The sequence below is a fragment of the Psittacula echo genome, assembly GCF_963264785.1.
Source record: "Psittacula echo genome assembly, chromosome: 2".
Taxonomy (NCBI): domain Eukaryota; kingdom Metazoa; phylum Chordata; class Aves; order Psittaciformes; family Psittacidae; genus Psittacula; species Psittacula echo.
This window is the reverse complement of record NC_137737.1, coordinates 95,852,298-95,875,508: the sequence shown is the minus strand read 5'-3', so window position 1 is coordinate 95,875,508 and position 23,211 is coordinate 95,852,298. Positions and strand designations below refer to the sequence as shown.

Here is a 23,211-nt window from a genome sequence, read left to right as displayed (position 1 = left end):
AGAGTCTATTCCAAGTGGTTCTTACCCAGAGTACACAGAGACAGCACCAGTTTTGAGGTGGCACTGCCCAATTTCCTTTTAGTCAGTCCTCACAAGAATGGTCATAAAGAGAAAACTCAAAATGACAAGGCATAAATAAATAAATAGAAGGTTCATACATCTTCTTCTTCTGCCTCCTCTACCATTAAAGGCAAGTCCTTTCTTCCAGAGCTACTTTCAGCCGCAATGTTCAAATTGCCCAGCATCCCATTCACCCTGCAGCCTGTCCCCATCCCTAAGAACCTGTTCCATAACCTCTCACACATGGCTTTTCCTTCCTGCTCTTCACTGCAGTCTCTCAGTCTTTGTTTGATGTTGTTTTCAGGATGTCTCTCCACTCTTACACTACCCTGGAGTCTTCATCTTGCACAGGTTCAGGGTTTCACAAGACAAGGTGCAGTGTGGACCATAGAGTTCCACCTTGCCTAGCTGTTCTCTCAGTGAGGCAGACACAAGGCTATGAAAAATCAGTAAAGAAAGACAAAATCTGCCTTTCATGTTGCTCTAAGACACAGTGTATAACATATGCCATATGTAGATGTAGGTGTAGAAAATTCAAAAAGACTAGATATTGCAAAGCACTTCACCTTCCAAAAAATGTTACAAACACTGTGCTATAGACGAAGCACAGACAATAAGTTTAGAATGTAATAGCCACAATCTGGAAAACATTTTTCCACAGTTTTGTGGGTTGACTCAGGAGTATTTAAGGACCTTCTATAAGCGTTGTAAAAAAAATTATAAAAAAATTAAACAGAGACCATATATAATATATATAATTAAATAAGCTTGAGATTGTGTTTGCACTGCAACTGGTGAGATCTAATAGCTTTTGAAATATAGAAGGCAAGGAGGGTGATTACTTGACTTAGAGAGGGGATAACACTAATGACAGTTTTTAGTTTTGCTTCTACTTTCAAAAGCTGAATCAAAATTTTTATTTTCATAAAAAAAATAAAAAAAAAATCTCTCCCTTCATTTTCATGACTCTTCTCTGTGCCTGAAATGTAGTTGTTATAGGTTTTTGGCTCAGTTGCTTTTTATGATCAGTCACCATTGTAGCTGGTTCTTTTAAAAACTAAGCCAGTCTTGCATAAAAAGGGAATTTTAAACTAATCTCTAATATGGGCAGAATGGGTAATAAAAAGAATGCATTTTCAGAGAAATGGATGATCAAGACAGGTTTGTACTGCCCTCATCCTATAAGAACTGGTATCTGTAAGTAGTCCTTATGAAACCACTAAGTATGTTGCTCATATGGAAATACAAATGTTCATGGTATGAAGCCAAATGTATATGTTGTACCCAGCACTTAGTGGATATTTTGGGGAGAAAGAAGGAGAGACTGAAGAGTTATTAAACAAAAAAGTGGGTTTGTCTCCCATATTTATGAATTCTCCAGCAATACTTCAGAGTTTTCTAGATACAAGGAAAGTGCATTGCCACAGTCAATGGTGGCCATATAAATGATTTGTAAGAGAAGCATAATCTACCCCATTGAAAAAATTATAATTGGAGGAAGAAATTTTACAAGAATTGTTTTAATGAGCATGAGGTTAGAATAGGATTCCCTGGTAGGTTGATTCTGAAGGGTTTCTTGCATTTATAAGTGTAATACTAATCACTGACAGAACTGGGATTCATAAAATAAATCAGTAGCCAGGCACGAGAAAGCGCAATCAGAAATGCTTCTGTACTGGACTGAAAAACCCAGACAGCCAAGACTGGGGAGAAATCTCTCAGGCTCTGCTCTGTTTAACACAGTGAAATATAACATTTCACTATATTAAGATAAAAAAAAACAAAACAACTCTTCTTTAAGACATATCACGATATTTCTTAATCAAAGTTTGGCTTTAAGAACACAGTATTCTGCCCTACTCCTTTCTTTTATTGGTCAGTTAAGTAGTTAGCTTACTCAAGTGCCCATTCAGATATTTCCCTCTCTGGCAGACAGAAAAACAGACTTAACATAGTGTGACAGATACAAATTGAAGGGGAAAAAAAATAAAAAGAAGGAAGAGGTATGTAAGATCAGACAGACCTCACTTAAATTTTGATGTATTTAGAATATGAAAGTAGCGGTTACATTTTGAGAAGCATATCAGAGAAAAATCAGATAGCAGAAATGTTCTAGCTCAGAGGCACAAGATTTTGGATGATGGTTCATTTTTCAGAGTAAATTCTGAGCTGTTTCACATTTAAAGGGTGATGTAAATTTAGTTTTATATAGCTAAATCTGGATGGAAACCTGTTCTGTAGAACAGCTCCATGATAGGTACCTCTGGTTCCCACTTTCTTTCCTTCTGTTCCGCAGTGCCTGGCTGCTTCAAAAGGAGGGTTGTAGGATAGTCATACAATGGCCTACAACCTGGCAGTGAAGTCAGGAGCTCTGAATACAAGACCCTCAAGGCTGAGTAGACACCAGGAGCTAAAATTTGCACCTCCTGCCACTATATTCTTCTACAATGGAAAGCCAGAAAAGAATGGAGATTTATGCCAACAACTGGTTTCCTGATGACACTTCAGCTCCATTAGAAAACTGTTTCACAAAAAAGGGCCATAATTGCTGGATAAAAAATGGATGCTGGCATCTTCCACTTCCTATTGTTCCCTATGTATTCAGGCAGATATATGCTAGTTTGGGAGAGGTGAACAGGATCACCCTTTTGAAGTCTTTGAGGCATCTCTTCTAGCTCTACAGAGAATTTGTGCTCTAGCTGTAGGAAGACTAGGTATTTTCTCCTTCTTTCTTTTGCTGCTAACATTTAGTGTCTAAAATACAGTTGTGTCCAGGTCTAAATGAGAAAGTTAAGACTTTGCACAGAAAACCCTGTAAGTTTACCTATACTATAACTTCTAGTGCATATTAGCATACACTAAAGTGTTCTCCAGTGTTTTGAAATGGTATAACTGAACAAGTCGCATGGTACTTAATTTCTATATTGGTTCTAGTCAGTATGAAGAATTTCAGTTGAAATACTGGGATGTGTCTGCATCACCTAGGTTTAGGCATCCAACTTTCACGCTTTGAATTATTCTCTGGAAGTAAAGTTTCTCTTTTTCCAATGCCACCATCTGAAATTCAGACTCCTAAAAAAAGGTGCTGTGAAGTGCAACTTTCTAGAGACTTGAATTTGATCCTTGTTACTCAGGGTACATCTGAGGCAATGGGCCAAGCATAGTCTTAGAATTTTTTGAGGAGAAAATATCTGATACATTCAAATGATGATTGTATTGGCTTTGGAAGGAATATCCTTGCAGTGAAGTTCTTTTCCTTTCTTTGCAATGGCCTCTGTAAGCCAAGCTACTTCTTACAGCAAGCTATTAAGACAAGCTCTAGGTGGACATGTTTAATTTGGTTTCAGAACAGCTTGTTTGGATTTAACTAGAATATATTCTACATGCATCTATGCTTGTGTGAGTGTATAGTGTAGCCTAGAAATAGTAGAAGTCTTTGGAGATTCAGCCAAAAAGACCCAGACAAGCAGCTGTCACAAAGTCTAAAATAATATGGAATCCATGAAGAAAATGTAGAAGCTTCACAGACATCACTAGTTATCATGCTACAAACACAACCTTTAACAAATCATCTTCATATGTATAATTTCAAACCAAGAAAGTACATCTACTCTTTTAGTCTGAGGCAAAATCCCAATTCACTTGAAGCTTCCAATAATAATAATAGTAATATCATTAATACAGCTTTGTGCATGTTTCAGAATTTGGACCCAAAGAATATCTCAAGGAAGAGCTAAGAGAATCAGTGATTAAATGGAATGAGACATCCAACTAATGAATGTTTCTATTTGCATTTCTTGTAAAGCCTCCTGCAAGACTATCTTCAACTAGAATACACGGAATTACTTACTGTGCAAAGTGTCTCAAATGTCTTTTCGGAGACAAAGGATCCATCAAGACCAAAAAGAAAAATAGATGCATAAGAAAGCATCCCTCCAAGGATAATAAGGTTGTTCATGTAGGGACTGGACATCTTTATTAGTCTATGGACAAAAGGTGATAGTGCATTAAAGAGGAAAAGATTACTACTAGGCTATCAAAACAATAAAGAAGAGATTTTTGTAACCAGGCAAACAGATAACCTTTCCTGTAGAACTCTATGAAATCTATAGGCATGCACTATAAAACTGTTTGCAGTTTTAGAAAGTCTAGCACTGCTTCAGGTTTTTGAATGTTTTGTAAAAAGACCTCCTATTTTACTGATGGATTAATTAGCTATGGTTAATGTGACTAGCAGACAGTCAAACATAAATTAAAATAAATCCACTTTCCAGGTAGTATAAAAGAACTTGTCTTAGCACATAGACAATCTGTTTCAATGTTAATGTATTACACAATGATTTCAATTAAACATTTCTAAAATATCATCTTTCCACATCTTTCCTTATATACATGGCATTTAAATACAAAAAAAAGTAGTGATACAAGTAACATGAGTGTCTTACTTCTGATTTCTGTTTTTGATGTTAAAGAACAAGAAAGCACTGGCCATTATCATTCCTAGGATTGTGAGGGCAGAGAGGATGCTGTAGAGAGGCAGGGAGATCTTGCGTAGCTCCTCCTGTATAATTGTTTTGTCCTTTGGAGGCTCAAGTCCTAGAATTACAATAAGAAAAAAGGCTAAAGCTCAGCCAGATGTAAAATTTCTCTAAGAAAATTTGCCTCTCAAGTACAATACCGTGATCTGCTAGATTTGGCAACTGTGAGTCATATCAGGAGCTGATTAAATCATTGACTTTGACAGGCATGTGTTAGTCACATTGATTGACAAGAAGGTTTGTGGTTATGGAGCAGGTGAACAACTTCTTCGAAAGAAAAAACCAGCAATACCTTGATGCAGAGCCCCATGAAATATATTCTAACCATCCCCATTTTAAAGTGCAAATAAGCACAAAAATTCATCCTATGACTTTAAAGTTTACCAGGAGGTTATGCTTTCCTGAAACAAGTGACAAAGCATTAAGTAGAAAACAGAGAGTATTGTTTCTCTGCATAGTGTCAATATTACAAGGGCAAATCCAAACAGCCTGTGTAGATACCTACCACAGCTGTAGGCAAGCCTTGGGGTGGCATCACTGGCGCAGGGACCAACAGAGCTGGGGGGCTGAAATAGGGTCCCAAGCTGAGGCCAGGGTAGGGGAAGGCCCAGGACAGGGGGAGGCAGGGCTGTTGGTGCCCTTAGGACTTTACAGGGTAAAATAATATAGAAAAATGGATAGCAAAGGTTTTATAGGGACAGACCCACTTTGCAAGTCCCAGCAGATGTGGACTTGGATGTCTCAAGTTAGAAACTATGTTTAAAGCCGTGCGCTTGATTGACAGTCTAGTCTCACTAATTAAAGGCTTCTCACTTTAATGAGAATTACTTTCCGATGATTGCAATAAAGCTCTGCATCCCCTAGTTCCCACACTCCATTTTATCTGCTTACTAATTTTTTCCTTGGTACAGGCGAATGGCAAAAAGGCCTTTTGCACCACTGTCTTCCTTCAGAAAGGAATTTGTGTGCCCTACAACTCATAAGCCTATTCTGTCATATCAGACTTCCACGGGGCTGAAAGAATGACCACCCAGGGCCAAGAAGCTTCTTATCATAAAATGGGTCCACAGACAGAAAGAGCTCTATTGACCAACTGATCACAGAGTTGTACATAACTGACTAGCACCTGCCAGCACTAATTTTTATGTCTACTCTTCTGTTTTTCACCTAGAAGAACATTCAAAGATTTACACAATAAAATAGCTTTATCCATATAAGTTAAGGAGAAACAATTCTGGTAATGGAAACTTGCTATCCTTTGGTCTTTACATCCAACATTTTCTGCAAAAAATTTCCTTTCATGTTGTCACAATGAAGTGACAGTCAAGGGACCATTTGCTAATTTCATATTAGAGAAAAGTACCTGAAATTTCCTCCTTTTCCCTTTCCCACCACAGAGCATGCATTTACAGGGCAGATGGACAAGCAGTCACAGATAAGATCACTTCAGGGATACTCCAGTCATGTTCTTGTGGACCCTGGGGGTTGGGACACTGGAAGCAAGTGTAGCAGAGCACAGGGTACAGAAACTTGATACTCATCCATCACTCCCAGGGGCAACCACACAGATCTCACGAAGCTGGCTTTTCTTTCTGTTACTAAATTGCACCACAGCAGAACTTCAGATTAAATCTTAATTATTAGCTTTAAAAACAATCTATATGCCTATATTCAACAGGAAAGACCCTTAAAAATAATTTCAGCTGACGTCTGGCTGACATGATCATAGTCTCAGAAAGATGTGGTTATGCCCACACTTCAACTGCTATGAGGGCAGAGTAAGCCCTCCTGCTAACTTTGGAGCAGCATGGAATAAAAAATGGTAAGAAGGTAAACCAGCACAGCCCATATGTCTGCCAGGGACCTTGAGAGTGCTTCTGGACTCAAAACCCTCTGGCCTTGTTTCACACAGGCCATCTTAAAGCTATCTTCGGTATCTGGAAACCTGTTTTCTAACTGCTTAACAAACACTTCCCAGAGAAAAACAGACACCTTCTTCTTGTTTGTGCAAACACAGCACAAAAGAGCAACCGTCAGGTGTGATGAACGAGGGGACTGGGAAATGGGGATAAATCAGAACATTATTCATTGGTGTAGATGAAGAAAATCATTTGTATACACATATAAATTTGAATTTGTCCTAGCCATTGGAATGAAAAACAAGTATACAATATCAAAATGTTGCAATTTTCTGTTCAGAATTCTCCCACTTCTTTTTTAAAGCACAGCTCAGTTCCTTTTCTCTTTATACAGTGTCATATCTTTTTGATATTAAAAATCCTAAACCAATTCTTTACACAGCACACAGTCTTATAAACTATATACAGCTATCCATGTCAATCCTGTACCTCTTTCCAGTTTTCTCTCCTACCTTGGAACCTGATGCTGTTGTTGATTATTTCCAGTGTGTCAGCCACAGCATTGTACTCTCCCACTTTCACTTCCTTTCTTTCTGCAGAGAAACAAACAAGAGCAGTTGTTTATGGCAGTTCACATATTCTCAATTATTTAACTGATTTTGCCTTCTTTTTTGACAGTACGTTAAGAAAACTGCATGAGTTATTAAAGCAGAATGCCAGACAGCTGATATCATTAAAAGGAATATTTTCTTTGAAGAAATGTAAAGTATTTTTGAGAACTCATTTACCTACTCAGGGAATTGTGTTATTGGGCACAGAGATCTCCAGCTTAAAGATCAGATGCCTACTTACTGGCTTATATCATGCAGGACATTTTGTTGGGAGAAAAGACATGGCTAAATCAGACATTCTGCTCTCATTTAAACCACTGGGACATCTTTCTTAGTGAAGTATTTCCCAGGGGAGTCATATTGGCAGGCTCCAGTCAGTACAGAGTAGACAGGCTCGTTAATACATATGCTGGGAACCTAATCTTTTATGCTGATTGGGAATTAGCAACTCATTACTACCCTGACTGCAAAACGTACTATGTTATATAATTAAAACCAATGTGCACTTGAACTAAAATCTTACTATTACTCTCATCTGCTATTTTAGGACTATTGTCACATAGATTGCCTTCCTGTACCTAATGGAGCAGAGTAATACAGATATAGGAACTTAATTGGTTTGGCTGCTGCCTTGGCCACTGTAGCTGAAACTCCAGCACTCCTTGTCCCACATGAAAACATCTGAAAACATCTGGCACCAATTAATTTCTGCTATTTCTGTTGGGGTTTTGGTGTGGCTTAGAAGTGCAAGAAGTTAATAAAGTATAATTAAATATTAATTTTTATAATTAAATATAATAAACTTCTACACTAAAAGTTTTGCATTTTGATCAGAGATTTATAAATCACAGACATAACAGCTAAAGTTTTCTTTTATGAGCTGGCTCAGCAGAGCCAAAAAATTTCCCTTCAGGCCTCTGTGTCTGGGCATTCACAACCCAATTTAGACTTAAATTTTGAGCTCATGACCATATTTGTGACACTGATTTTGGGAATTGATGATCTTGAACTAGATGGCAAATTTGAAAAGACTGTATTTCACCCAGCATTTCCATCTTAACCCTTTCTCCTTTCTTGCTCAAAGCGATTGTGCTCATTCAGTTCTGCCGAATGGAGCAGCTACCTCTATTTTAGTAAAATCTACAGGGTGATTAATACTAATCTGAGAACTCACAGGAGGCAAAACTTTTCCTTACATAAACCGCACATCTTATTGTTAAAATTGTTTATGCAGAGTTGTAGAGGGGGCAGAGATAGCTAAGCGTTTGCTGTACCCCTGTGAAAAGATGGAGTCTGCAGTTCTAAAACCTGATTTGTCTTTCACATGAGCATCATCCATTTGTGGGACCCTAAAACTAGTTTGGAATAAAATTGCAATCCCCTGGTCTGTGTCTGTAGGAAGAGTTTCACAAAGGTCGTTCACATACTCTTAGAAGCAAATGTCACAGGCCAAAAATCCTCTGTGAAATAATTAAAGGCATAAATGCTTCACAGTCTTACACAATAAAATCTTCCCAAAAATCATCTAAAAGCTAAAATCGTTACTGCTAAAAACTGGACCAATTCACTTCCATCTGTATTTGTAGCATGACAGCTATTATCTGTAGTTCTAAAACATCACAACCTAGAGAGAAGAGAGACAAACACCTGAATACATACCAACATACACTTTGCATATTAGATGCCAGATTGTCCACAGCATCTACTTATAACCAAACTGGGAGGACATACACCTTGGTATTGGTCTAGCCACAACTTTACAGCAACAGGCCAAAATCTGATAGCTCTGATGGGCAAGAAGAGAAAAGGGCAATTGCTTCAAAAACATTTCTGTATGGAATACTTACCGGGACTAGAAACACATAATATGGGGGGAAGCATACACAAAGAGAATCTGTGGTATGTTTAAAGTCCTGCAATTGAGAACTTTTCCTGTGATTGCTTCATGTGACATACAACATCATTCCTTTTCAAAATTTATAAATTCTTACGTGGCTTCCTTTACAGTTGAGGTAACATTGAGAATGTGCCTATGACAGTCAGGGGCTGGAGCACCTTCCATATGAAGATAGGCTGAGAAGGCTGGGGCTGTTCAGCCTGGAGAAGAGAAGGCTGCATGGAGACCTCATAGCAGCCTTCCAGTATCTGAAGGGGGCCTATAAGGAAGCTGGGGAGGAACTCTTCATTAGGGACTATAGTGGTAGGACAACGGGTGATGGGTTCAAACTTAAACAGGGGAAGTTTAGATTGGAAATAAGGAAGAAATTCTTTACTGTGAGGGTGGTGAGGCACTGGAATGGGTTGCCCAAGGAAGTTGTGAATGCTCCATGCCTGGCGGTGTTCAAGGCTGGGTTGGACAGAGCCTTGGATGACATTGTTTAGTGTGAGGTGTCCCTGCCTATGGCAGGGGGGTTGGAATTTGATGATCTTAAGGTCCTTTCCATCCCAACCATTCTATGATTCTATGGTAACTGCATTGTAGTGCAGTATAGATAAGGTAGCCTACAACTAGCCAGCCTGGGTGCCAGGAGCTAGCCCTTGTGGGAATGGAGTTTTGTAGAGCTGCTTGGAGAAACAAACTTTCATGACAGACTGAACTTAAGAGCAAGAGTTATTTGGACTTTGAAACTTAAGAGTGTGGGAAAAAAAAGCATTTAGTACCTAGGAACCACATGATCAATGTCTCATCCCTTACAAATGGGAAAGGATAGTTCATAGAGCACATACCAATGCTTATTAAAGTCAAGAAAAGCAATAAAGATGTTTGATATCTTAAAGAAGTTACAATGGTAGAAAGTAGTCAATGAGGGAAATAAATCATATTTTTATACAGCAGAAGGATATTTTATCCATACAGGGGTGTTGAGAGGGAGACACAAATAGTCTTTTTGCTCTTTTGTACCCCCAGCTAGGAGTGCAAATACAGCTATTGGTTTTTCACTTCTCCAAGTGCAAGTGCTGAGCAGTGACAGCCAGCTCCAAATATTAATTAAAGGAAGCAAGGAGGCAGCACTATGGCTCTTTGCTCTCTTGCACAAGCCGACATAGCTAAGGATAGGACAGCAGGCTCTACTTTTCTACATGCCATTCGCTTTGGAAATTCTGAATTATTCAAGTCAGTATACTCTTTGTATAATGTAGCTCATATCTGTCAAAATCTTTCTGTGTTCAACAACAAAAGGACAGGAGGAAGTGGAACTCCTCCAAATAAACACACCAATAAAATGCTTTGCACAATATTCAGAATATGCTGTTCCTTCTTTCTATAGAGCTTTCATTATTTTTAAATTATATTTCAATGCTCATGATCAATAGACTGTATTGAAAGCCCCCTTTTTAACCTGCTCAGGTTAAAATGCAGAAGAAAACATATGAGGGAAAATATATTTGTTTTGTGAGATAATGTTTGTGAATACCATGACAGGAGTGTTGGGATTTTAAAACATGAATCTGCAGCTGTTCTTTCACATGGAACAGAAAAATATGAAAAATGGCCAACCCAGAGAAAACTGGTCCAGAACTATATGACTCAATTTTATGCTTAACAGAATCATAAACAACTAATCTTTGTTGTTAATTAATTGTCACAGAATAGATTACTTACATGGCCAAGATTAAATTCTTCTGCCACCAAAAACTAACCTACTCTTAAATGTGAATTAAAATGTTTCCTTCTTCATGTTTTATTGCAGAATTAACAAAAACATGATGACATACTACCACTTCATTAATTGGGTCAAATTTCACAAAGTTAATTCAACAGATGCTTAATTGCGTATCAGGTAGCTACATGTTCTTGTTGAATAAAGGCAATAGTTATCCTGCAACCGACATCAGCTGAGTAAATCAAACTTACCAAAAAGCACATGAGTATTATGATTGCCAGTATTACTGTTACATACTCACACTGATTTCCATATGACTTTATGCTTAGTTTCAGTTCCATTCACTGCATATCATAATTTCTATTTCCACTACATTTTTATAAGTGTGCTTATTCACACCTCATGAAGATATTTTATACTAAAAGATATTTAAGGATGAGAGAAAACACTTGTAATGTGTACAAGATGCGACAGATGGATTTCCCTCATTACCCTCTATATAGACAATACTGGTCAGGTCCTAACGACACTAAGACTTTGTATATATATAAGGTTTCTGATGGAAATGGTACAAATAACCCTAGCAGTGATACAGTTGAGCCAACATAAAAATAATTACACCAGTATAATCACTACACAAGTACTCACATGTTCAAAGACACATTTATCCTATTTGACAGTTTAGCATTCACAAGCTATTGACAACTCATTGAGAGGTTCAGTCCAGAGACAGAGTGAAGGGTGTACACACATATTACATTATGGTGTCCTGAGGCTTGCCTTTCTCCAATTTGACTTCTGGTCACATTCTCTTTTAAGAAGTGAATGTTTTCTCAGCACTTTATCGGTCACCTGGCAATCAATTGTCACTGAGAGGTCTTTGCTCTTCATTCTCCTTCCCTCTATCACCTACTGTGAAGGCTCCTGAAGAGCTAATGCGTCACACTGAGCGACAGCAATCCTGTGACCAAGGGTATTCAGAGAACAAGTCCAAGCAAAGAAGATGGGCCAAACACAAGTAGTGGAAAATCTAAGCTGGAAACTTTAAATTGATGGCAAATCTGAGAACACTTTCCATATTTCAGTAAATCCTGTGCAAATTGCCTGAAAAGTCTCTTCTAACCTGTTTTACCTTTGTTTCACTCATTTAGAAAGTTGTTTCACAAACTAACGATCTACCACAATAGCTGGAAGTGCTGTTTTAAATGCCTTTACATTGCTGAACAAAACCAAGAGTCATGAAAGCTAATTTTCTTCAGTATAAATACAGAAACATTTCATGTTATGGGCCCTGTAGAAACTCTTAGAAAATTAATGTACTCTTAAATTTCATAATATATCCTTGTCAAACAGGATGGGAAGCTTTTCAGTTTTGCTTATTACATATCGGCAATAACCAAAACAAGTTGAAAATTTACAATTAAAAAAAAAAAAAAACAAAACAAAAACAAATCACAAGAGAAGCTTATAAATAATTAATGATCAAAGCCTTTTTCATGATTTTCTATCTACTTGTAGGCAACCATTTCTTTGTTTAAAGACAGAAATGCTAAGATTAAGAATCGCCGTTCAAATAAGGAAGAAAATGTCAGGTCAGATAGAAGATTAGTCCTCGGCAGAAGCTGCCAGAAAAGAAAGAATCAAGGAAGAAAAATATGTTACCTTTTCAAGAATTTGAATTACCTGAGGTTTTTTTACCCTTGTAATTAGAGTTAAAAATCTGTTTTGCCCAAAGAAATATTACCTTCAACTCCTGCATAACTATTTCCTTCATTTGAAGATCTGATGGTTTATTTCTGAAATCCAGAATTCCAGGGCACGCAGCATATAGAAAATCCTGATTTATGAACGCAGTATGTATAGCAAGTGATAATTGCTTTTCATAGCCAGCTCTCAAGTCCTATCTTTCATTCATCCATAAATCAAAACAGACAGAGAGGTAAAACCAGCCAAATGCCAAATAGTGTATGCCAACCTTAGAGTCAGGATAAAAGCTAAGAAGTCTTAACCCTGGGCTTATTTCACTAAGCTAGTAATGGTATTTAGCCAACAAGACATAGCAAGCAAGTAGCACATAAAATGTCATTAAGTATCATGCATTCATAAAAAATCTAGTTGTTTTATAGCCCAAGAAGATTTTTCCATAAAAAGTTCAAGCATCTACATTCTTAAAAGCTTATAAATTTTATTTTACTGATTCTTTATAACCTTTGTTTTTACCTCCCTGATTTTACATTTGTCTCCTATTTTACTTGTCAGACTGGCTTCTAGCTCTGCGTAGAAATTTAGTAATATAGTTCATGTGGATTGATACTTAAATATCTTGGTTATTTATATATTATTCATCAAACAGCTATAAAATGAAATAAAAATAATGACTTTGAGTTTAAAACAATTGCTTCTTAAAATCTGAATTGTTAACACCATCATTATACCTTTCATTCAGGAAGCTGGGAAAGGCATAAACAAATATACAGTAATGAAGGCAGATTATCCATGAAGTATAATGGCTGGTGTGATGAACCAAGTATAAAGAGCTTACATTAATTTTTCTAAAAAGAAGTTCCTGTTTTTTAGGATGCTTAATATATTCCTTGATAGTTTGAAATGAAGTTGTATATAAGATCACACTTTTTTGAGGGTTTAATACTGCTAGCATGAAATCTTAACCAAGAATTATAATCAAACTGTATAACCACTGAAACATATGCCAGTAATATGAATTATCTTTAAATCCCTTAAGGAAGTTAATAGATACGAAAAAGAAAATAATTCAGATGGGTAGGGTATGATTATGTTTTAGGATACTTGCATGTGCAATATCTGCAACATCTCAATCCAGCTAAGGGTTTTCTGATGCTATTGTTTGTCCTTTTTTATGAGTAATTAACTTTTCAGAGAATTAAAATCCTCATCATTCTGAGAGTTTATTTGCTGTAAATTATTCATTGAAGTCATCAGTGTCTCAGAGTGTAAGTATACATACGGTTTTTAATATTAATACGTGTCTAAATGTAACATGGCCTACAAACAAAAATTGGTATTTATTTCACTTATCGCTTGGAATCACCTCTTCCTAGCAGAGTCCAAAACCAATGTGCTTTTCTTAACTCAGAATTCACAAGTGGGAAATAGCTCTGCCTATGTAAAACTACAGGCAGCCACCACGAGAAGGAATTTTCTCAAGTATTAAATAATAACATAACTCTATTAATTGTTGTGTGCCTTTAAGTACCTTTACTTTCATACACTCATCTACTTTCTACAGTGGATGTGACAGGAAATCAACCTGTGGAGACACAGAGTCTTGGGCTGGCTTCCCGGGACACCGCCCAGGAGCTTCCCAGGTTTGAAGGAACATCCCGACAGTGACAGGTTTGGATACAGATGCCACTGATGTGTGAAGAAGTCCCTCTGGCAGCAGCCCAGGGCCCAGCAGCAGCTCCATCTGTCAGAGTCTCTCCAGGAAAGGGACAACTGAAGCCAGGACTGCACAGGAGGTGAGGGTGCCAGTGAGAGAGGCTGCGGCCACATTTTGTTACTTCTTGAGCTTTATTTCAGAGTGCTGAAATGTCAGACTGAGAGGCACAATTCAAGAGATACCATGATACTGCACTAACTCAAACACAAGGGACAGCAAACCATAGGATGGCAACATATATATTTTGACAATCTATGAGACTTCCAAAGAAACCCAAGATGACAGAGCAGTAGTGTTTCCAGACTTCTTATCCAAGGAGAAAAAAATGCAATTATTATCTCTCCAGTGCCGAGTCTGATTACGCACAGTGTGCACTATCAGGAGAGTCTGGCAAAGGAAAGATCTGAATCGTTATCAAATGGACAGAAAATGTTGGGCTATTTTTTTTCTTTTAGTTAACCCAAAAGCTACTCATGAACTAAAGTCAAATTCACCAAGCAGTGTTATTTAGGGAAGAAACACTGGGAATAGGACTGCTGTCAGTCTCTTCTGACTCACCAGGTTGAAGTCTGTCAGTAGCTGAAAAACGCAAAGCACCAAGCCATCAGCCTAATCTCAGCTTCCATCTGCTGGCTCAGCATTTAAGCTTTCCACACAAAACTGGCAGAATATGTGACTGGCCACCATCAGCGGATGTCTTGACAGGAAAGACAGTCCTGGGAACCTGGATGACCCTGACTCCAGCCTGGCTGCATATGTTAGAATCAGACAGAAGATCAGGGTGATCTTTTCCTCCTCCAGTAGGTTCAATATTCTAGTATTTAATTTTATTTTTCTCACGCATGCCCAAAAGAAATGTTTCACTGCGTTTACCTCGACACATTGCTTGCCTAACTGAAAGTTTAAATTTAATTCAATGTGGAGTATCACTCAGTTTTTGCAGTTGAGAGAACAAATAAAAAAACCCCAAATCAGTAACTTAGAAAAACTCTTTCCCTAGAGAGGCTTTTCTTCTCAGTGTGGTGATGCACAGCATGACCACTGACAGCAGCCGCAGTCTGTGGACAGCTCCAGCTGACCTGAACAGTGCTACCAAGTCACTGCCACTGGGATTTTGGTGGCTGCTCAGACATACAGACCAAGCTGCATGACACAGTCCTCCTTCTGAGGGCTGGGTGGCCCTTCCTAATTAATTTTATAACCAGACTTAAATGCATAAAGTGACAGGAATAAAAATGTCACCTGCCACAGAAGAGGTGTGCTTGGCCAGAGAACAGGAGCAGAGCAGCATGCCAGCTATTGCACAGACATGACAAAGTGACTGAGTGGCTCATATCAAGGTTGTTTTCCCTCTGCTTAGCAAGGCATGCCTGCTTTCTGGTAATCTCACACAACACAGAGACAAAACAAAGGCTCTATTATAGCACATTTGGATGCATACCTACGATTATATGATTAGGGCCTTCCCTTGCCATCTGTCAGGGTTGTGCTTCCCCTCCCCTGGGAAGGGAGAGCTGAGCACATGCTGAGCAGCTTCTCAGCAGCCTGTGCCTGGCCTGCTCCAGCTGAAAGGTCAGAAAACAACATGCTTCGGCTTCTTCCTTATGTTCTGCATCCATAAACTTTTCCACATTTAAAAGTGCATTACTTAGAGGTTGGAGTTTCACAGTTACCATGCCTGAAATGGGAGGAGAGCAGCAGCTGTTGTGCATATTACGAATGTTGGATCTGAGCTGCTCGCTATGTCCTGGAATATCTACTCTTGCCATAACACCAGGTGGCCTGTGAAAACACTGTTGCACGTAAATAGCTTGGAATATCTTCTTCACGATTCAGGGTCATACCCAAAGGCACAATTCCCACTGGCCTCATCCTGAGACACAAAATAAGGTAGCTGAGGCAGTGTTAAACACATTTATACAAAGCTACAAACTACATGCTCTTTTCTGTCTTGGAATTTATACAGTGACTGCCAGGGCTTTTTCCTGTAGAAAAAAAGCCAGGTTTGACTCACCCAGGCTGGTCTATTCCAAATACTTTGTTCAGGAAGAATAGTGGAAGGATTACAGAAAAAAAAAATTTAGGGCAACAAAAATCCCACTTGTGTAACAACCTGTATCTGCAAGCGACCCTTTGCAGAAACATAGGAGAGACTATAAAGGCACCTAAGTAGTGATACTCACCTAGATCACTCTTCCAGCTTCTACTGCTGAGATGAACAAGAGAACTGTCACTCAAAGAGGCACTGAAAGCCACAGACATTGAACCTTTCAAGCTCTAACCATTCCCTGACAATCAGCTCCCTGTGCTTAGGGGCTAGAGCCACATGGGATCACAGATTGTATTTCCTTGTCCTTGGGGAGGGTAGCTCCCTGTCGGGGTCACTGCTACAGTTAGAGACAGCACACCAGGGAGTGAGAAAACAAGAAATGTTATACAACCCCAGGATGCCCATTTAACCGAAGAATTGCATGATTCATAGGGTGAGAAAAGCGTGTTCATGAGTAATACTTTGAGTGTTTTTACAAGTACAAGTGGCTGCTGGGAAATTCCTCTTCGAAATCTGCATTTCTTGCCTGTCTTTTTGACCCCAAAGAGGCTACCTGAGGAATTTGCAAAGTTTGGGGTGCCCACCAGGAGGAGGGGTGCTTGTGAGAATGTAGGCACATATGTGAGGAACACAAAGCCTGGGGCACAGGCCAAAGGGTGCAGGCAATGAGTCTGTGCAGCCTGACATGAAATCTCTGTATGAAATATCGGCAGCTAGAAAAAATGACTGTGCCCTGCTCAGGTGTCAAAGGCTTTAAGAGACTGATCCAGGAGGTGAATCTACTCACAGGAGACTGCTGACCTACAACAGAAGTGTTGGGTTTTCGAAAACCAGTGCTTGAAATTCTCTGTCTACGCCTACAATGATATTTCTCATTTTATGAATTTCAATTTGACGCCCATTTTGTTTAGGTGTATGTGAATTTTATGTCAGGATGAGGAGGCCAAAACAGTTTTGAAACATAAGAGGATACTAACAGGCAAGTCCGAATTTAACCCACCCTGACACACATTTCTCATGTTGGTAGAGATGTTTGCCTTCCTTCAGTTAATACCAGTACATTTTAGTAGGATGCATTCTTATCTTGAACTTCAAAATTTATCACCACCACTATTTCTTTATTTTTCCTTTAAAATTCTAATGGTGTTAAAAATCACAGGAAAAGATGCCCCAATAATATTTGCAAAATAAAGCTCATTCAGGAAACTATTTTGGTTTGGTTAGATTTTTTTTTAGCCTGTAAGCTAATCTTATATTGAAGAGGAAAGAAACACACTACAACTTCAACTTGTTAAATGTTCCAGAGAAATACTCTGTTTTCCTGCTATTTCAGCGAACCTCCACCTGCTTTAAGCTGTTTTAAGTAATCTGCTCGCACTACTAACCCCCTAGAAAAAACAGAAAGGAGATAAAAGCCTACAGTAATCTCTTCTTAGTACTAATTAGGAATAACATGTATTTTACTAAAAGCAAAGCAAGTGATGCAGAAGATTGATTAAAATATAAAGAAGAGTTTTGAAGTGATAGTCCCTGATTTTATCTTTAGTGATTTCTTCAAAATTTTCCTAAAATATGGTATGCTTCATTGTTGGGGTGGTTAATTTTAAATTCTTTTGTTTCTTCATCAGAGATTGAATATTTACAAAAACCAAGCCTGCATTAAAGGAAAAAACCTCCCATGGAAAACTACAGCCATTAAACTACAATTACTCTAAATAATAAAAGATTTAATAATTAATATAGAGCTGCTATATAATAAACCTGACAGACAGCTCTAGAATAAAGTTGCCTGGCAAAGCACAGCTAGAGCACACAAGTATTTATACATAAGCATAGCGTTATTTCTGTGCATAACATTAAATACGCTCATCTAAGAGTTTCCAGAATCAAAACAGACATGTCAGGTACCAAGAGAAAAAAGTCTGACAAAACATTCATAGTCTGAAAGAAACTATTCTGCCCAGAACATTGATAGCATACAGTAATGATGATTTTAGTTTCTACATTAACTTTGTCATGGTTTAAGCCACTTGTAAATTTAGAAAACTGGGCCCTCCACATTTCAGCTACAGTCGTTTTCTTATTCTTAATGCCTTCCTCATCTCAACAGTGCATCTAGCACATCCTGACTTTCTCGAAGGAATGAAGATGTCCTACTCTACATCCTGGCAGAACCAGGACAAGGAGAGAGAAAGGACAATAAAAAGGCCTGGATTTATGATCTCTTTTACATGCCACAACACGTGCTAAGACAGGGTTTCCCAGTGCCAAAAGCCCATGCTGCTTAAATCACTTTTTCACTCAGCTAGACCATGCTATTCCTCATTTCATCAGTAGCATGTGTAAACATGGGGAAAAAACACAGCTGCTAAACAGAACAGTGCTCGTGTGGCATCTTCCTCTGCTCTGGCATTGCTGCAAGAGGAGTTGCTGGCTCCTTTTCAATCACACTATTCAGAGGCGGTCATTGCTGCTTGGCAGTGCCCCTGTTTCCCGTGTACAGCATCAACACTAAACTGTAGCTTGCCTTGCCCTGCCCTGCTGAATAATTTCTGGAACATGGCAGTGGATATACACGTAGAAATGGAAGTTTCTTACTTAAATGGAAAATATTCTATAACTTCCACAGCCTATTCCATCACATTGACTGTTTCTGCAATTGTTTTTCATACCTCAGCTGCAGAGGATAACAGTGTTGCAATTCACGCAACCAGGGTCAAAGTGATTCCCATTTCTGCAGCCGGTATTATCCTTTATGGACTCTTCTGGACTAGCTATTTACATCACAGTCCTTTCCAGTTCATGCTTCTAACCTCAAAATACTGAAACCCTTCACAACTTTCACACCCCTCCCCTCCAAATACATGAAAAAAATAATGTTTATAGAGCAATATACCTCAACTGTCTCTAACAAGACCAACAAAAATCTTTACCTGTGCCAAAATTTCATTGTTTTTCATGGTCTGTTTTTAAATTAGAGCAGGGTTATAGGGCTGAAAAACATTTTAAAGGACCAGGAGATCTGACAGAGAGATCAGAGACCAGAAAAAGCCAAGAGAGCAGCTAACGCATGTACAACTGCAGAACATACACAGCTCAGTGGTCAGGTAGGGCAACAGCGCTGATCCCAATGACCAGAAGGCACAGGTGGTGGGAGGTGCAGAGAAATGGTGTGAGGACAAAGACAAGCTTTGCCATGCTTCATTATCAAAAGTTATAGCAGCTAATCTCGGAGAGACGAGCCCTGAGATCCACGGAGGTCTGTGGTCCTGGTTGTAGATCCATAATCCTTGTATACCTATGTCGTGGTTTAAGCCCAGGCCGTAAATCAGAACCACGCAGTTTCTACTTCCCCCCCCACCTTTCTTCCCTATGCTCCTGGAGGGGCGGGGAGGAGAATCGAAAGAATGCAACTCCCATGGGTTGAGATAAGAACAGTTTAATAACTAAGGTATAACACAAATCACTACTGCTACCACTAACAGTAATAATGATAAAGGAAATAACAAGGGAAGAGAATACAACCGTTCACCAACTGGTACCTCGCCCCCACCCCGCAGTGATCCAGCCCTTCCGGGAACTCTCAGTTCTACATCCCCGGGCATGACGTGCTGTGGTATGGAATACCTCTTTGGCTAGTTTGGGTCAGGTGTCCTGTCCCTGCTTCCTCCCAGCTTCTCCTCCTCCCTGGCAGAGCATGAGACTCACAAAGTCCTTGGTCAGTCTAAACATCGGTGTTATTAGCCCTGTTCCCAGGCTGAAAGTCAAAAACACAGTGCTGCACCAGCTACTAAGGAGAAAAACTGACTGCCACTGCTGAACCCAGGACAACCTATCATTAAGTCCTTCTCACATGTAAAGAGTCTAAGTTCCTCAAAACTGATCAACTGGTTTGGGCATATCATTACCATTTTTAAGTTTTCCAGAAAAGTTCCAAAGAGTTACAGGTCTTGTTCAGCCAGGTTTGGGTCAAAACAAGCAATTCACCAACAAGAACAGTGCACCTACTCAGCTTGTGATTTTTCTTTATACATCTGTCTTATTGAGTTCCTGATTTTGCTTATAAAAATGAAGTAATGAACAAACAGAATAAACTGATATTGTATTTTTGATAATATATAAAATCAATGTGATTTTCCTAAGTCAGGATGTGATGTTTGCGGGTGTAGTGTTTCTATTTCCTTCAGTGGGATTTTCCATGTCTTAGCAGTTTTCTACAGGAAATGCTATATAACCTGAAAGGTAAGTGCATTCAGCTGAAAGCAAAAACTAAATCCATCTTATGATCTAGCTGGCACATTGTCTGTTACCTTCAACAATACTGTTTTTGTGAAACCTGCCCACTTATTTTAGTAGGTCTGGTTTGAAGTCATCCAACTTCCTGCTCCTATTTTCTTAATAAAAGCCTCCTTCTTTACATCTCATCCAAACCTTTCACTAAGCTTAAACACAAAATTACTTGCTATGTGAAACCCAATAATACGCTTCTTAATTATCTAATTCTTATTCACTTAAAACAAATGATAATCATATATTCTATACCTTGACCTAGCGCAAAGTGTAATTTAATAATCAAGAGAGCACTATACACATAATTTGAAATGGTGAAAAATCCATTTGAAGAATGTTGAATTTCTCTGCTTCTTGCATGAAACCTTTTCATAGAGGAATCTGTGTATGACTAATTTAGTTCTATATTGGAAAGAAAACAAGCTTTTTGAAGATAAAGTTGTACAGAATTATCACAATTAATTTTTGCTAAGAGTATGCCAGCTCAGATGATATTTTTTTAAATTATATTACTATAGCTTTCATAGCGATAACAAGTTTTAAAGCCAATTTTAAAAGAGCTATCCAAATCAAGTTACAAATTTTCTCAGTATTTCAGTGGAAATATCTCATGGATTAACAAAATGAATTTATTGTTCTCATTACTGTATAAATGATTTTTTTATTTTCTTGCTAAAAATTCTTTTCTAAAAATAGTTTTCTACTTTTCTTCAAAAAATAAATTAATCTTGCAACTTTTTTGAGCAAAACCAAAAAGTGCAAAACATACTTAAAATATTTAGATCTCTTTCCCAGATAGTTAAATGGATTACTAAATTTAGCAAAATTTAGTAAACTGTAACAAATATATGTATAAAAGCTTCAGAAAAGAAAGATTTAAAATTCCATATTTATAGCCAAACATAGTGGGTTGTTTGCTTTTTGGTTTTGGGTTTTGCTTGGTTTGTTTGTTGTTTTGTTTTTTCCTGCCGAGATGTAATCGTCAAAGTATTCTGTGTTGACAACAAATTGGTAAAAGAGAGACACAGGACTCTGTACTCAGGTCACTAGGTAGCAAACTGGCTTACCGCACTGAACAGCAGGTATCACAAGGGAACACATCAGCCAACGAGACCACCCAGAAATGTATGAGAACACCTAGTTCGTCCTGAGGTACTAAGGCTTAGATGTGCCATATTTTAGTGTGAGTCCAGAGCAGACAAATGTTTGTGTAAATATGGGCATGCAGGGAATTAAAGACCAGGCAAACATCTGAAGAACTGCTCTGAGGATCTACATTCTTAATCTCGTGTAGCAGGGTAAAACAAAGTCTCTTTAAATGAACTCCAGTTCATAGAAAATCAAAGTCTCTTTCAGTACCGCTCAGTTACTGAATAAAACAAATTTATCATCTGAATTTAGAAGGTCATTTTCACCTGGCAAGCATAGCCAATTTGTGCATGTGTCGAAACTAAACACAACCAAAACCACATTCAAAATGACATGTGATTAGCTAGCTGTACAGGCACTTTTGCAAACACTGAATTCTAAGCACACCTTTTGCATTAGTTCTCCTCTGAGAAGGCATTGGAGCAGACTTTCATATGCCTGGTATATCTCTGCATTTCAAGGAAATAAAGATTTGGATTTCCTATGCCTCAAGAACATAATTTCTATAATTGGGTACTTATTAATATTGATTCATTTTTTTAATATATACAATGATATAAAAGAAGGCTGTGGAACAATTCCTCAAAAATTAAAATTAGCTATAGCTCCAGATGAATATTTAAGACGTGCAAAATGAGTTATCTTACATTGTCTGTCAGATTAAAGGTTTGACTGCATGAGATGCTGCAAGTCCTGAATGTCTAACCAATTTAATGTTTCAGGATCTACTCAGAACTTTGCTGGATCAGAGTTTACAATGGTACAACTACAGTGCCTTCCTAAAGCACAGCTTAATTAAAGTATTTATATACACAGCAGTAATTCATCATACCACAATAATTGCTGATTAAAACCAGTAAGCTGGTTTTAAAACCTTGTGCATTCATTACAATCAACAGTACGGAGGACTTCTAAAGGCTTGACCCACTTCCAATGCAGTTTGACCCAATTCAGTGTGATGCAGCTCCATTTATATTTTATCTGTTGATTGAGTTTTATCCAACACAGTATCACAGTATCACAGTATGTTAGAGATTGGAAGGGACCTCAAAAGATCATCTAGTCCAATCCCCCTGCCAGAGCAGGAACACCTAGATAAGGTCACACAGGAATGTGTCCAGGCGGGTTTTGAATGTCTCCAGAGAAGGAGACTCCACAACCCCCCTGGGCAGCCTGTTCCAGTGTTCTGTCACCCTCGCTGAGAAGTTTCTTCTCAAGTTTAAGTGGAACCTCTTGTGTTCCAGTTTATACCCATTACCCCTTGTCTTATCATTGTTTGCCACTGAGAAGAGCCTGGCTCCATCCTCGTGACACTCCCCCTTTATATATTTATATACACTAATAAGGTCCCCCCGCAGTCTCCTCTTCTCCAAACTATAGAGACCCAGCTCCCTCAGCCTTTCCTCATAAGGGAGATGCTCCACTCCCTTAATCATCTTAGTTGCCCTGTGCTGGACTCTCTCCAGCAGGTCCCTGTCCTTCTTGAACTGAGGGGCCCAGAACTGGACACAATATTCCAGGTGCGGTCTCACCAGGGCAGAGTAGAGGGGGAGGAGGACCTCTCTCGACCTACTGACCACCCCCCTTCTAATACACCCCAGGATGCCATTGGCCTTCTTGGCCACAAG

At 38.6% G+C, this 23,211-nt stretch overlaps 1 protein-coding gene across 1 annotated transcript in view; it reads right to left on the bottom strand.

Annotated features, from left to right (window-relative positions):
• Positions 1–23,211, bottom strand: part of GABBR2 (gamma-aminobutyric acid type B receptor subunit 2) — a gene marked incomplete at both ends in the record, with an annotated part of 455,829 nt that overhangs the window by 149,761 nt on the left and 282,857 nt on the right. The window contains 3 exons of the mRNA XM_080610768.1: positions 3,911–4,043; positions 4,506–4,656; positions 6,970–7,050. Coding sequence (XP_080466894.1) covers positions 3,911–4,043; positions 4,506–4,656; positions 6,970–7,050 — 365 coding nt within the window. The remainder of the gene's footprint in view (positions 1–3,910; positions 4,044–4,505; positions 4,657–6,969; positions 7,051–23,211) is intronic.